The sequence below is a fragment of the Rhagoletis pomonella genome, unplaced genomic scaffold, assembly GCF_013731165.1.
Source record: "Rhagoletis pomonella isolate Grant_MI unplaced genomic scaffold, Rhpom_1.0 Rhpom_scaffold_00001, whole genome shotgun sequence".
In the NCBI taxonomy this organism is placed as follows: domain Eukaryota; kingdom Metazoa; phylum Arthropoda; class Insecta; order Diptera; family Tephritidae; genus Rhagoletis; species Rhagoletis pomonella.
In genome coordinates, this window is record NW_023458555.1 from 82,239,539 (window position 1) to 82,255,557 (window position 16,019).

Consider the following 16,019-nt stretch of genomic DNA (forward strand, 5'->3'; position numbering starts at 1 on the left):
GGTGAGAACCTAATTTCGATGTTCTCACGGCTATGCACGAAAATTAAAATAGCCCCACTTGCCATCCGCTCAGCTTTTCGTACGCGTAAAAACAACAGCTCCACTAAGCACTCTCCCATGATTGAGAGAATACAAAGGTTGCGCCGATCTCGGACCGCTATTCCTCTCTTAACGAATTTGACAGAATCGTTGTTTGCATGACGTCACACTGGTGCAACTTGTTTACATCTCCCTTGCAACATTTTTTCTTCTTCTTCCATTCTTGCTCACGTTTTGGAATTTCTCTCTCGCAATTGCACCAGTGTGACGTCACACAAAAGTTATTCTCAAAAATCCTCTCTGATCGGCGCAATCTTGTATTCTATCATTCTTGGCACTCTCCGATTATCTACAAACTAAACTCAACCTATGATCGCTCACTTCTATTCAAAGCGGTTGCTGGTGCATTTAAATCTGGGCGTAAGTCGTTTACTCTCCGCGATATTGGGATTGATGCTGATGAGAAGTTTTTCGTGCAAGAATGTCTCACAAAAAAGAATCGTGATGTTATGCATTATGCGTCCAATATGAAAAAGCAAAAACGTTTGGTGAGTGCATTTACGATTCATGGGCATGTCTATGTGAGAAAGCACCCGGATAGTGAAGCAGCTAAAGTACTTGACTTACAAGCGTAGATCGCATCGCAGCCGCTACTTAAATTCTAATATATTTTGTTTGTCTGTGTATATTCATGTGATGTTAAGTGATTCTGCCTTATTATTATTAATGTCCACTTGTAAGAGAATCTATGCCTATTTATTGCTCCCTCTTATTAATTTTCTCTTCACTTCATATTGCATACATTTTCTCTTCTTGACCTGCCGCTCTCAAGCATCTCTTATTTATCGTCGATTTGATCGATGACCCTAGCGTACACATTAACAAAGACAATCTTAGGCTGGCTCTAAATTTAACTTGCAAGTATAATAAAGGTTTTAATATCTGCCACTTTAATGCTCGAAGCTTAACAATTGACAAACTAGATTATTTAAACAATATTTTTTATGAAAGTAGCATCGATGTGATATGTGTAACCGCGACGTGGTTCAAATCATGTATTCAGAGTTCAACATATGCTTTGTGCGATTTCTCGCTATTAAGAAATGACAGATCCACTGGGTGCAGAGGTGGTGGCATATATTATAATTCCAAGCTCAAATGTAAAGTTTTGCATAAGTCTCTCTGTTCAGATATTGTTGAGTGTATGTTTGTAGAATTTAATGGTAATGTACAGAAGTGTCTTGTTGTTTGTGTATATAACCCACATAAATGTAATGATCTAACGTCAACCTTTACGAAAATTCGTGAACTGTCTGTAAACTATGTTCATGTCCTCGTATGTGGTGACTTTAATGTAGACATTTTATGTAACAATGCCAGGTCCAAGCACTTATTGAGCAGCTTTAATTCTTGTAGTATCAATATTGTTAATAAGTATGCGACACGCTTTGCACCTAACTGTAAGGCAACTATGTTTGATCTCTTTGGCACCAGTGAGGTTAATAATGTAAACCATGTGGATCAATTTCCATTAGCCGGTATTTCTGACCACGAATTAATTCATTTATGTTACAATATAGAATTCAAGAAAGCACAACAAATAACCCATTTGACTTATAGAGATTTCAAAAATATAAATATTTCTGCCTCAAATGATGAATCGAGTTCTCTGGACTGGAATTTCTGCTGGCGCCTCTCAGATATTGACGAAAAATTAGAGCATTTTACTAAGCTGGTAAAATATTTGTTTGATAAGTATGTCCCTCTCCGTAAAATTAAAATAACTTGCAATAGAAAACCCTGGTTCACCAAATCAATTTTAAATCTTATAAAGGACCGAAATAAAGCGTATAAGTATTGGAAGCGTAATCCTTTAGCTGAACGCTGGAATAGATACAGGGATTTACGAAATATAGTAACTAGAAACTTACGCGCGAATAAAAGATTGTATTTGCAGAGTAAATTTAATGAAACAGTTTCCACGAAAGATTTATGGAAAAATCTCAAGTCGTTAGGAGTCGGCGTGAAAGACAAGAAAGCATGCACGATTGATATAAATGTAATGAACTCATACTTTTTAGGGGTAAATAAGCAGCAAACATGTCATCCTTTAAAACTAACCAAAGTCTGGCCTGTAATCCTACAGTTAAATTTACATTCAACTCAACCACTGAAAATGAAATTATGAACTGCATATATGCCATAAAATCGAATGCTATTGGCGTGGATGGTCTTAGCCTACGCTTTCTAAAAATAATCCTTCCTTATGCACTCCCCTCAATTAGCCATATTTTTAACTTCATTTTGACGTCGTCAACATTCCCTAGTCAGTGGAAAGTCGCAATCGTTTTTCCGACCCCTAAAGGCAAGCTGTGTGACTCCTCCCAAAACTATAGGCCCATCAGTATATTACCAGCGCTATCAAAAGTTTTTGAAAAAATCATTTGTAAACAAATAGTGTCGCATTTGAATAATCACAACCTGTTATCTGAGTACCAATCTGGCTTTAGATCTGGGCATAGTTGTACTACTGCAATACTTAAGGTAATGATATCCGCCCCGCTTTTGATAATAAAATGCTCACTATATTGGTTCTCTTGGATTTTTCAAAAGATTATTTTGGTTTCGACTCAACGGCAGTAAAATTAATAAAAAGCTACCTCTCGAATAGGCTACAACAAGTACAGTGTAGCAGCATCACTTCGCAGCGTATGAAGATTTCCTCTGGTGTACCTCAGGGTTCAATCCTGGGTCCCATACTTTCACCATCTTTATTAATGATATTGTCAACTTCTGTCAAAACTCTTCAATACATCTATATGCTGATGATACCCAGATCTACCTTTCGCTCCCTATTGGTCTTGGCGAAGATTTAGTATGCAGGTTAAATGATGACCTAAAAAGACTGTGTAGCTGGGCCAAGACAAATGGCCTTTGCTTAAATGCAGCAAAAACACAGGTCTTACCTATATCTCACGACTCTTTCGATCTGAGCGAACTATCACCTATAGTCCTGGACGAAACCATAAGTACTTTTCAATCTGTTGTAACTAACCTGGGATTTAAATTGAACTCTCGACTAACTCGCACAGATCACATAAGCCATAGCATTTCTAAAATCTACCACATCCTCAGAAATCTCTGGAATAGCTGCTATTGTCTACCGACTAACATAAAACTTCAATTAGTTAAGACACTTATTGTTCCTCAAATTTCTTACTTTGAGTTAGTACATAGCAATCCCGACTACGAATCTAAAAATTAACTAAACCTAGCTTTGAATAATGCTGCGAGATTTATATATAGCAAGCGAAAATTTGACCACATCTCGTTATATACTAAAAGTATTCTCTGCTTTAGTCTAGATAATTACTTAAAAGTGCGAAATATTTTATTTTTATTTAAAATAATTAAGTATCATCAGCCTGGTTACCTTTTCTGTAGACTTAAGTTTGTCATATCATCTCGCACTAAAAACATTGTAGTACCAAAATATAAAACGTTAACGGTCTCCAGACTATTCTTTGTTAGTGTTGTCAGACTATGGAACTCATTACCACTTTCAATTAAAAACATAAATTCAGCTAGATGCTTTAAGACGGCAGTTACAGAACTTTTTACTTAGTTCTATGTTTTCTCATCTTTTATGTAACTCTTGTTCACCTACGTCATACTATTTCTTACCTTGTTTTCATGGTTGGATAAGCCTTAGAATTTAAGTTTAGTTTAAGATTAAAATTTGTAATTGAATTGTAAAAATGTACAAAAAAAAGACTTAATGTCTTACCGTACTTTTGAGATAAATAAATAAATAAATAAATGTAGGTTTTTGAGTCTAAATTGGTCTTTTCAACCGGAAATTTGTAAGTGAAACTCATTTTAATTTCAGGTAAACGCAAGTAATTCTGCCCAAGAATACTAAGATGTAGCATTTCCTAAAATTGTCCAAGTCCTTTGAAGCCAGGTAAATAAAACTTGCACAATTAATTTCCTTATTTACGTACAGATGTGCACATATTATACCATGTCATTGACATTTGTGTATATGTACATTAGGGTGGTCCAAAAACAGTAAACTCGGAGTTGTAATGCTCTCACCCCCTAGGATTGTTCTATTACGAAAAAAAGTATACCCCTATTTTTTTATTTTGAAATCAAAAAATATTTAGAGGTCGCTCAAAGCGCTCAAAGTTTTCCATGTATTTCTATATGGGGAAAAAACCACTTTCCGTAGAAATGGTACAGAATTCTTGAAAACCAATATTTTTCGATCGGAAACGCTGGTTCTCTTCAGGAGGCTTTCAGTAATAAGACCCAATTGTTTATTTAACCATTTTTTAATACTAACGATTTTTTGTTGGTCCCCCCATTGAATTTTTCGGGGTTTTTGTGGGATTTTGGTGGACCTATAAATTAAAGTTGCGATGAAAAAATCGTTAAATAAAAATTTGAGTATTATTATTGGGAATCTGCTGCAGACAAATTGAGTTCTCTCATAGAAAAATATTGATTTTTAAGAATTCTATACCATTTCTACGAAAAGTAGTTGTTTCCCCATACAAAAGACATGGAAAACTTTGGGCGCTTTGAGCGACCTCTCAATATTTTTTATTTTTGAAATAAAAAAATTGGGATATATTTTTTTCGGTATAGAACAATCCTAGGGGGTGAGAGCATAAAAATTCCGACTTTACTTTTCCACGTGTATCTTTGGACCACCCTAATGTACATACATGCGTACCAGGTCAAAAAGCTGTTTTTTTTTATAAACAAACATTTTTAGTGGAAAAAATCACTATTATTTTTAGTGGTAGTGCACAATGCTTTCCACTCCAAGCCTAGTGACATTGGAGCTGACAAAATTTCCACTAAATTAATATTAATGGCTTAAAGACTATTTCCACTAAATCTTGCAAATAGTGGAAAAATCCATAGCGGTATTCTCTGAGTCTTGCAAAGCCCTTGCATGGAGCACAGATTGCACGGATTGCACGGATTGCACGGTAAAAACCGGTTTTCGTATGGGACAACTTTGCAAACCGTGCAATCCGTGCACCGTGCAAGGGCTTTGCAAGACTCAGAGAATACCCCTCATGTTTCCACTAAATAATACTAATGCTTGGTAGTAAGGAAAAACTGATATCGCACGTTTAATAATATAGAGATGTAATTGAAAATTTACGTTCTTGGAGATTTCATAATACAATTAAATAGCTTGATGAAGAGAATATGTTTCCATCTTTCCATCTGTCTTTTGGTATACCAACTGTATGAATTGATCAAACTTTGATTGCGTTTTCCCACAAATTTGAAAATTTGAAAAATTTATATTAGCTTAGTTCCACATGCTTTCCGTTATGTTTCGCTAATTAGAGCGTAAAAATAAGCTATTCTCTGACAAGTGTTAAAAATAAGTCAATACGTGCCAAAAGTGCTCAGAGCGTGAGGAACGCAAAAAACCACATTTCGTGTTCGGAATCAACAAATCAGCTCTAAACAATGATTTTATGTGTATTTATCTTATATGGCTAATAAAATTAGCAAATACCTACATTTCTGAAACTTTACTGCTATTTTCCATTTTGGTATTTTACAAAATTTGCGCTCGGATGTAAACAAAAAACAAGCTCGGGTGTAAACAAACAACAACTGTTTTCAAATTGACTTCTTGCACATTTATGCTCGGAAAAAAGTCCCGGCTGTTTCGGGCACGAAGAAGAAGACCTTTACAATTCAAAAGTGGAAGGTATTCGCTCTCTATTACCCATTTTTCTAGCGCGAGAAACGCTTTCTGGGCTGTTTTGGGCGTGTGGAACAAACCTATTATTAAACGTGCTATATATTGACTACGTATTCATCATCTTACAACTCAAAATTACACGTTCGTCAGAAAATGCGAAAAACTATTCCTTAGCACATGCTAATCATATAGGCAAGGAAGACTTTACCTTAGGTTTTTTCAACAATTTATAACAAAAATTTGCTCCCGGACCAGTGTACATTTTTAGTGCATAATTCCAAAAATGCCAAATTTTGAGTTGCGTCACTTTTGAAGATCGTGTGCGATATGTGTATAAGTAACCTCTTACGTGAGTCTCCACTTCGTGTTTTTAATATTTAAATCCATAAAAGCGAAATTTGTGTTTGTGTTTGTTTATCTTAAAGAAATATTGTAATTGTATTGAAATACACTGTAAATTGATATGTATGTACTTATGTTAGAAAATATGCACACATGTATTCAAAAGCCGATACATTTCCAAAAATCACTTGAAAAGGCCTAATTACTTTACTATATTTGTTTTAGTAGAAAATCTGTTGATTCCACTACTTTTGAAATTATTGAAAATTTTTTACATTACCATTAGTGGTAGTGGAAAAAAATTCAATTACCACTAAAGGCATTTATTTTGAGTGGACATTTTTTCAACTACCACTAACGCATTTAGTGGTAGTGAAAAAAAATCTGAGTCCCACTACTTTTAGTGGGATTAGAAAAAAATAAGCCTCACTATATTCAATATTAGTGGTACTTGAAATTTAGTGCACTACGCCCATGTCTGGTACTTATGAATTTGTACGTATGTCTAACTTTTAGACTCGGTAGTTTACAGTACGGATCCGCGCGTGGGCGCACAGAAGACCCAAGGTGGCCAGCAAGGGTCGCCATCGGCTGGCTTCAACAAAAATTTAATACCCTGCGTCAGTCACCGATCTCCATCGTAAGCACGCGGTTTCAAAACTAATCATTGCAAAACTTTGGCGAAAATATCGAAAAATTCACGGTCTGCCGACGCGAAAAGGAAAAACGATAAATTCAATGCAAAAATATTGAAAATATTATAATTACTAATTAATTAAGTGTTATTATTTAAGTGTCAACCAATGTCCCCAAAACCGGTGATAAGTCATGACTTCTTTTTGGCACGTCCTGGCTACATTGAATAAGTCTTTGGAAATAATGGCACGTGTATGTATAAAGGTTCGTCGGCCCTGGCTTACACAATCCTTCTGGTTTCTTTACACAACGTGTAAAAAAAACAAGCATCGACAATTTCTATTTAAAAATCAGTAATTTCGATTTCTTCGACAACTATTCATAAGCACACATAAAGTTTGTCGCTTAAAGTTCCATACAAATTTTAAGCGTAGATACGAATGCGTGAATACAAAAAAAACACGTCTACTATAACGATTGGTAAAAACGTTTGGAAACATAAACACTGTGTAGTATTCTGCTTTCGAGGGTTACATTTCGTCGTTTAAAGTACAAAACCGCGTATCGTCATTCCGCAAAACCGATTAACTGACATTGGCTGCCAAAAATTGTATTTGCTCACACAACCTCTTGGCTCAACCCTTATCCATTCGTCCTGAAATATACTAGCCAGAAGTGCGATTTCTTTATAAAAAAGAGAACCATTTTGAAATATGGGTGTTTTAACACTCTAGAAAATGATTTCCAAAACTTCACATACGCGTTCTGCAATTTGCTGATACTCGGTTTTGCATTTTGTTGATACGCGGTTTTGCACTTAAACGACGATTTCTGTTTATAATCAGCCTCATTGCGTAAGTCGTAAATTAGGCTAAATTGTACGACGCGACAACATTGGCATTGTCTACTGTCGTGGTGAAAAAAAAAAACACGAAAATCGTCGAAAACTATACAGTGCTGCCAAGTTTTTCCGTTTTAATAAACTAGTCGAGTGGAAATTTTAGGCAATAACGTGAAATCTTCGATACGATTCGATTCTCGAAAAACGACTTGCATTCGACACGACTAGCACAATGAGGATGAATAATAATAGATTTGCGTTTACACAATATTTTAAGTGTTTGGCCGAGCTTCTCCTCCGACTTGTGGCGTGCGCCTTGATGTTGTCACACAAAGAGGAGCTACCTACAGTTTTACGGCAAGTGTATTTTTATAAGAAGTTTTTCATGGCTGAATACACTCGAAGATTTTTCCATTGCCTGCCGAGGGGACCGCTATTAAAAACCGATTTTTTTTGTATTTTTTATTTTTTGATGTTGGTCTGAAACTGGGCTTAAACCCAGGTCCTGTGCAATGGTAGCGCGCACTGCTAACCACTACACCACAGCGGTCGTAATAATAACCGAAATGACAATAAATAAATAACTTAATTTAAATATAACAATAACGTGACATACCTTTGGGAATAGCCTTTCTCCAAGCTGCTGTAAATGCACTGATAAATGGTCATTCGAGTTATCCTGCGAGCTATCTAAAAAAAAATAAAAAAGTCAGCTTAATCTGTTTTTAATGTAATCTAGAAATAACGTTAAAGGATAAAAATCTTGTATTATACAAAGATTATAGTTGTTATATGAGGATAATCCCGGTTGCAGAAGTACCCCCAAGTGATGAAAGTTTTAGATCGCCATGGATTATTTTGCATGCGCTTGTTTGCTTTGGAGAGCGAGCTAAGGAGTAAAAATCTTACAAGTGGGACCCGAAAAATTTAAAATTATTATCCATCGATTATGTATTTTATTAATTTTAGACAGGTCCTATTGTGTGCTCATAATTTTTGGGCTCTAGTGCGAATAATATGCAAGTTATATACAATTATTTTTTCGTGCAGGCGTTTACTAAAAGTTACTTTGGAAAAAATGTAAAAAAATTATTTTGCAATTAAAATTATTTCGGGTCAAAATTCTGTACTCAAAAATTATGTAAAACTAAGATTTTTGTGAATTCTTTGGCTAAGATTTGTCTTAAAATATGTAATTTTTTTAAGAATATTTATTATAAACAAGATTGCAGTACTCATAGATTTCATCGACGCGCACAATACCCATGGTTTTTAACATTGTAATTTATTTGTTGCAATATTTCTGAACTAATCTGCAAAAAAAAATTATAAATTTGAATTGCCTCTGAAACTAAGATGAGTTATTATTTAATGTATTACCTTACTACATATGTACATACATACAGCCTTGGCCAAAAGTATTAGGCATACCAATATACATACATATGATGATTTACAAAATTTATTTTTTTGTTTATTTAATGTTTAATATTTTGTGTAAAAGCCTAGCTCACTGTCTAACAAAGAACATATAAATCCAAATTCGAAATTTTGTGCAGAAAATATAAAAATTCTTTAAACTTTCACCAAAAATTGCAAACTTTTTATTCAGGATCTTTAGAAAAAAGTTTGGTACGCAGTTATTTTAGTATAAAAAGTGCAAGCTTCAAGTTGCTAAGAAATCCCTTAGGTTTTAATGATATTTTTTGCAGACGGTGTTGTGCATATTCCTCCATATGAAAAAATTCGAACATACTTTTTATGAAAGAAAATGCGAGACAGCGTCAGCAAAAAAAAAATCATAAAAAGTAGCGGGATTTTTTAGCAACTTGAAACTTGTACTTTGTTATACTAAAACTTAATGGGCTACAAAACTGCATACCAAATTTTTTTCTACAGATTTTGAATAATTTTTTGACATTTTTGGTGAAAGTTTAAAGAATTTTTATATTTTCTGCACAAAATTTGGAATTTGGATTTATATGTTCTTTGTTAGACAGTGAGCTAGGCTTTTATACAAAATATTAAAGACTAAATAAACAAAAAAATAAATTTTGTAAATCATCATATGTTTGTATATTGGTATGCCTAATACTTTGGCCAAGGCCGTATGTAAATTAGTGGCTGACCGAAGGTTCGGCCTGGCATCGGTATTCGACTTATTCGGCTGATTTTTTATCTTCGACTTCGGCCTTCTGCCGAAAATGCCGAACAATTAGGCAATTCCCAAGGTGTTGTATTCAAGGAATGAAACCGAAACCCAAACCGTAACCGTAACCGTTTAAAACCGTTTCGTTTTTCAAAACCGAAACCGAAACCGTAACCGTTATCTTGACCTGAAAAGGAACGATACCGAAACCATTTCAATCACAGGTTTCAATCGGTTTCCAGAAATTTACAAAATTAATAAATAAAAATTTCTTTGAAATAAATGATTTATTTAACCAAAATCAGCAACATTTTGCTACAATTCTTGTTAAGTAGTAAATAAGTATGGCAAGGTAACTTTTCGCAAAAATCTGCTGATGACTTTGTTGTTGTGAATCGATAATCGATTAATTATATTTAAGTAGTTTCTTTCCCGTACGCAATGCGAGATCCCGCGTGTGCCCAAAATAGCCCAGAAATCATGTCTATACTCAACAAAATGGGTAATAGAGAGCGAAAATTCGAGCGTATTCGATCGTAAGTGTATTCTTCTTCCTGCCCGAAATAGCCCGAAATTTTATCCGAGTAAAAATGGATAAAGTGTCAAAGTGCATATCAGCTGTATTGTATTTACATGTTGCCTGCATTTACTTGGTGCTTTTAAGGAAAAGTGAATGGCCTGTTGATGTATTTTCAATCTATGTACTTAAAATCAAATTTGTGAAACCAAAATTCAATTTCCAAGTGTTTGCATTTAATACCTTGTTCTGACCGACAACCAAAACATTTTTCCTTCATTTTCTTTTCATTTACAACCTTTAACTTTCATTCTTATTTTGCTTTGGCCAGGCAATTAACAATAAATCCGAAATGGCGTATTAAAGATGATAAAATATGACTTCCACTTCGATAAATAATCGAAAAAAAAAGTTTTAGCAACGAAAACATATTTCCGATGTCGGTCAGAACATGGTATAAGTGACAAAAATAAGAACAACGTGAATCAGCTGTTTCTCGACTTGTGGGCACGAAATGTGGGTTTTTGCGTTTCCGTACTTCTGAACTTTGTTCCATTTTTGAAAGAAAATGTTTCTCTTATTCTCTAATTACCAAATCCGGTCCGGATTGTTAGGGAAAGAACCTAGTGTTGATATTATCAGTGAACTGTAATTTTCGATTTTCTTTCCTCAACGTTTAAGACATTGTGATTTAAATAATATCAACAAAATTTCTGTGAAAAACCGAAACCGGAACGAAACCGAAACCAAAACCGAAATAAATTTTGAAGAACGAAACCAAAACCGAAACCGAAACACTTGGCAAAACGGAAACCCAAACCGGAACGTTATTTTGAATCGGTTTCATTCCTTGGTTGTATTTGTCGTGAAGTTACATTATTTAACGACAGTAGTTAAAATTTTGTGGTTGTTTCGCATCTCTATAATTGTTACAGAATTTTTACAGAAATGTCGTAAAATACTGGGCCATTTTTATAGAAGTAAATCAGCCAGTAGATATTTGTAATTGGAATTGTTACATTTACCAACACATAAATTAATACAAGATAATCCAACTAGATGGAATAGTTCCTTTACCATTATGGAAAGGCTCTTAGAGCAAAAACTAGCGATTAATATATTCGCTGTTCGTACTTAAAAATAGTATTTTCATAAAAAAATTCATTACGCATGTATTTGACTATTCATATGTATCGGAGTATGTATCCACCCGACGAAAAACGTATGTTAGCGGATGCTACGAGTTTTATAATAGTTGCTTTACCTTCAAGCTCGCCTCACCTAAGAGTCTCGCATTTCAAACGGAAGTTTGTATTTTTGCTTTTCTATCCATTGAAGGCATCGATAATGTATTTGTTTTATAATTTTTCACTAACCTTTCTCGGACAAAATATTGGAAAAAATATATAGAAGGAGGCATGCTTTAATAAAAATTTTGTAAGAATATTTCAAAACATTAAAAGTAAGTAAAAGTAATTTGAACATAAATACTAAACACTAAACAATTAATCAAATTGAATATTTTAAGGAACCATGTAATAATTCAGAGTAAGTATTGAAATTCCTTTGCAGGATAAATATATTAAACTAAAAACAAGTAAGAAAGTCTAAGTTCGGGCGGAGCCGAACATTAAATACCCGGCGCAAGTATTAAATATATGTTTTCCACCTTTCCGAAAGCTACCGCTACATGATAAGCCGGCGTGTATTAATTTTAAGTAAACTAGCGTCCTTAAATTTCAAAATATTGAAATTTCAAGCATTTCTGAAATTTACCGTTATATGAAAAGCGGCCGTAATTTTAGTCCGATTTCAACAATTTTCAATGGTTTACTTTTATGTGGCAAGCACAATAACCATACCGAGTTTGGTACAAATTGCTAGAACGGTTAGCGAGATATATATACGTGATCATAAGTGGGCGGTGCCTCGCCCATTTTCCAAAATTTTATCATAAACGTATTTCCTAGCAAAGAATTGTTGCAACCATCATTTTGAATAAATTAGCTTTAATATTTACTGATTTATCGAGCATTTCGTATTTCACGAAATTGCCGTTATATGGGATGTGGGCGTGGTTATTGTCCGATTTTAAAAATTTTCGGCCATTTAGTATGCTATACCAGGGCCAACAACTGTGCCAAGTTTGGAATAAATTGATGCAGCGGTTACCAAGATATACACATGTAACCATAAGTGGGCGTGGCTACGCCCATTTTCAAAAAAATGTTAATATTCTTATTTTTCGTCTAAAATTTATTATAAATATAAATTTTGAGTGAATTATCTTCAGCAGTTACTAAAATATCGCAGTTTTTGTATTTCTTAAAATTACCGTTATATGGGAGGTAGGCGTGGTTATTGTCCGATTTTGCCCATTTTCAATACCATCCGTCCTACGCCCGAAAGAAGTACACGTACCAAGTTTCGTTAAGATACTTTTTACTCGAGTTATCGTGTGCACAGACGGACGGACAGACGGACGGACAGACAGTCACCGCTTAATCGATTTCTCTTTTCATTCTGATCATTTATGTATACATTTGTCTATATCTATCTCGATTCGTTTTGCCTGTTACAAACAACCGTTATGTGAACAAAGTTATAATACCCTTGTGCACAAGTGCGCTCGGATATAAAAATAACTATCCTTATCAAATAGAACACTTCAAAAATCCCGTGGGATCAGGACGGAGTTTGCAAAATCTATGCATATTAAGAAAAATACAAATGATGGAAGGTGATGTTTAACAACAAGTAATTTTTAAGCAAAAAATAGCACCGACTTCAATGCTCATACAAAAATTTAGGATTACCGTATTTTCTTCATGACACCATGATCGGAACTAAACCAAATTAGTATGGGACTACCCTTGAGGTACCGCCTCTCCTACAAAAAAAAATACTCGAAAACGGTTCAGTGGTTCAAAGTTACCCGGTAATATATGTAAATAGAATAATATAAAATATTCCGAAGAATTGATAAACTTCCTCGTTTTTGAAGTCAGTTAATAATAAGTTTTGATTGCATATTTTCATATTAAAATTCTTAACTAATGTACATTTATTATTTTAATTACTATAACATTTACCTAAAAATCACATCTAAATACGTTTATGTAAACCTAATTTTTGTTTTAAAACACGAGAAAATTGAACTATTGTAATCTTTTATTATGTTAAATGAGTGAATTAACTGGAATGGAACAGCTGTAATTATCGTAAACTAGTCAGTTTAATGTTTGTTTACGATTCTTCTCTCGATGCATTCCCGATGGATGAACCGATCAGAATAACTTTCGTTTTCGCTACTTTCGAGATATTCGAACAGATCGGAAACATTGCCGTTTTCATTAATTTTTCGATAACAAAACTGATCGAAATAACTTCCGTTTGAGATACGGTTTCACTATCGAAAACACTTCGAAAAACCTTTTGATAACGCATGTCGAGAACGAGAGTTCTGCTGCCACAAACTGAGCGACAGGTAATACTTTTACGATACTTTTTCGGAACCCGTTCTCAATAGTTTTGTAAGTGAAAGCGTTGCTAAAATATCTAAAACGGATGTATTCTCGTGTAGGCAATTGCGTTTCTTAGTGTATAAATCACTGACTGCGAATGAGTGGGCGTATATGGGCAAATCCAAAAAACAGGCACACTTTCAAAAATAACCTTTGTTTTATATATGATCTTATTCATAATCCCTTAATAAATCGATAAATATGAGAGTAATTCATTTTCATCAAGTGCTGGAATAGTTATACGAGGAATAAACATTAAGATCGCTGAGATAGAAAACAAAAGAATAAGTTGGGTTCAAATTACGCTGTGTTTTTTAGACCATTAAATTTTAGTATAATAAAGTGCAAGTTTGAAGAAGCTTGGACTTACCTTGATTTTTGGAAATTTTATGTTCGCGCATTTTATTTCATACAATTTTTTGTATGGAGAAAATGACCAACACTTTCCACAAAAAAATTAAACAAAAATCGAGTACCGTTGATTTTGATTCTAAAAAACTAATTAAAAAGCTTAAAATTTTGATGAACCTTTGTCGAATTTTGCTAATTTTTGTACCAAATACGAAATTTTAACTTACACGGTCTTTGTTAGATAAGGAGTTATTTTCATAAAAAAATAAAAAAAACATTAAGTTATCGAAAGAGGAATTGCCAAAGAATGCTAAAATGTCTCTTCTCTATTTATATTTTCGCCACTGTACCTACAGCTTAAATTTTTCATATCCATGATTTTTGCGAGGGAATTAGTATTATTTTTTACAATTGCACTAAATTCAAGGTAGATCGTTTCATTAAAAAACTTAACAAACAATTATAAAAACCTTAAATAAAATGTAGACAAGAATAATAGACTGTAATATAGCGGGAGTACCAGTTTGACAGAATAAAACATAACCAAAGATCATAAAAAATAAGGAAGCTGGGCTATGTTTATGGCTCCTTCATATTCTATGTACCTTCAGTTGAGGTATTTCATGTCACCGCGGCCAACTATGTGCGCGACATCTAAGGATTTGGATGAAGGTTGAAAGAGATTGAAGGTCTAGGTGACATGAATATACGTGCAGCTTATTTTGCCGATATGACGCATGGTTGCCTATTTATACGGGTTTAAATTTTAAGAAAACGTCATACATACATATCTGTGCTGTATCTTGGAAACTGTTGAACGAAATTTAATGACTTTTTTTTCTTTGTTCCGTCCTTTAATGGGCTTTAAATGTAAAGTTTTTACATTAATGTGCAACGTAAAAAAATTAAGTCAACATTTTTCGTTTTAATTTTTTTTCGATTTTGACACTTTTTAATCTTTTTTGTACATAAAAGTATTGTCTATGTTAACTTTAAGTATCCAAATGGGCGAAATTACTTTAGATCGTCTAATGCTCGAGCAATATGATAAATAGGCATAGAAATTTTATGAAATTGCATATTTTTGAAAAAGGAAAGGTGAGTAAAAACACTCATTGCAAAGAATATTCGACCTTTCAAGGTTAGTCCTTTTATTCAAGCAAGAAAAAGGAACTGGGGCACCGAAATTGCGCATATGGAAACTGTGCATTTCGACATTATTTCAGTTTCAACTGAAACTGTGCACGTATGCTTTATTTCGGTTTTTGATAATGCGAATGTCGGCTTTCAACCATTTTCCATGTGCATTATTTCGGTTTGCAAACGAAAGTGTGCATATGGATAACTTCGTTTTTTTCTCATATTGCATTACTTCTACTTATATAATCGCTAAGCCGAAGGCCGCCTACGCTCAAAGAAGTTCTACGCAAAAATACTTCCGCCCTCTTTTCCGGCAACACACAAAGAATAATTCTACTCAGTAAGGGTTATATGTTTACCAAAAATAGACTCGCTAGGGGGCGCGGGAGTCGACTTATTTATAAAAGTCGTATTTACAAGCCACTTTCGTTCAAATTCAAAGTATAAGCTACCTGCATGATGAAGAAAAGTAAGTGCGCCTGGCCACACAGTAGAAGTGAAACTTACGTTACATATTTAATCAATATCTTGTGTCATAATCAATATATCGAGGGCTTATATTTGGTACAATCTATCTGCAATTTTCAGAAAAACTACTTTCCGATGTTGAGCCCATCTGGTGCTTAGCTGTCATCACTAATGTTAATTTGAACTATGCAATTCAATAACAAATTTTTTTAACAAATGATATACATGTAGTGCTGGATGTAGGGTACCGGACTGATGACAGATGACATTTA

General features: G+C 34.0%; 1 protein-coding gene across 1 annotated transcript in view; it reads right to left on the bottom strand.

The window, feature by feature from the left end:
- Positions 1-16,019, bottom strand: part of LOC118748146 (E3 ubiquitin-protein ligase hyd) — a gene marked incomplete in the record, with an annotated part of 830,802 nt that overhangs the window by 280,159 nt on the left and 534,624 nt on the right. Inside the window, 1 exon segment of the mRNA XM_036482478.1 lies at positions 8,215-8,288. Within this exon segment, the coding sequence (XP_036338371.1) occupies positions 8,215-8,288 (74 nt within the window).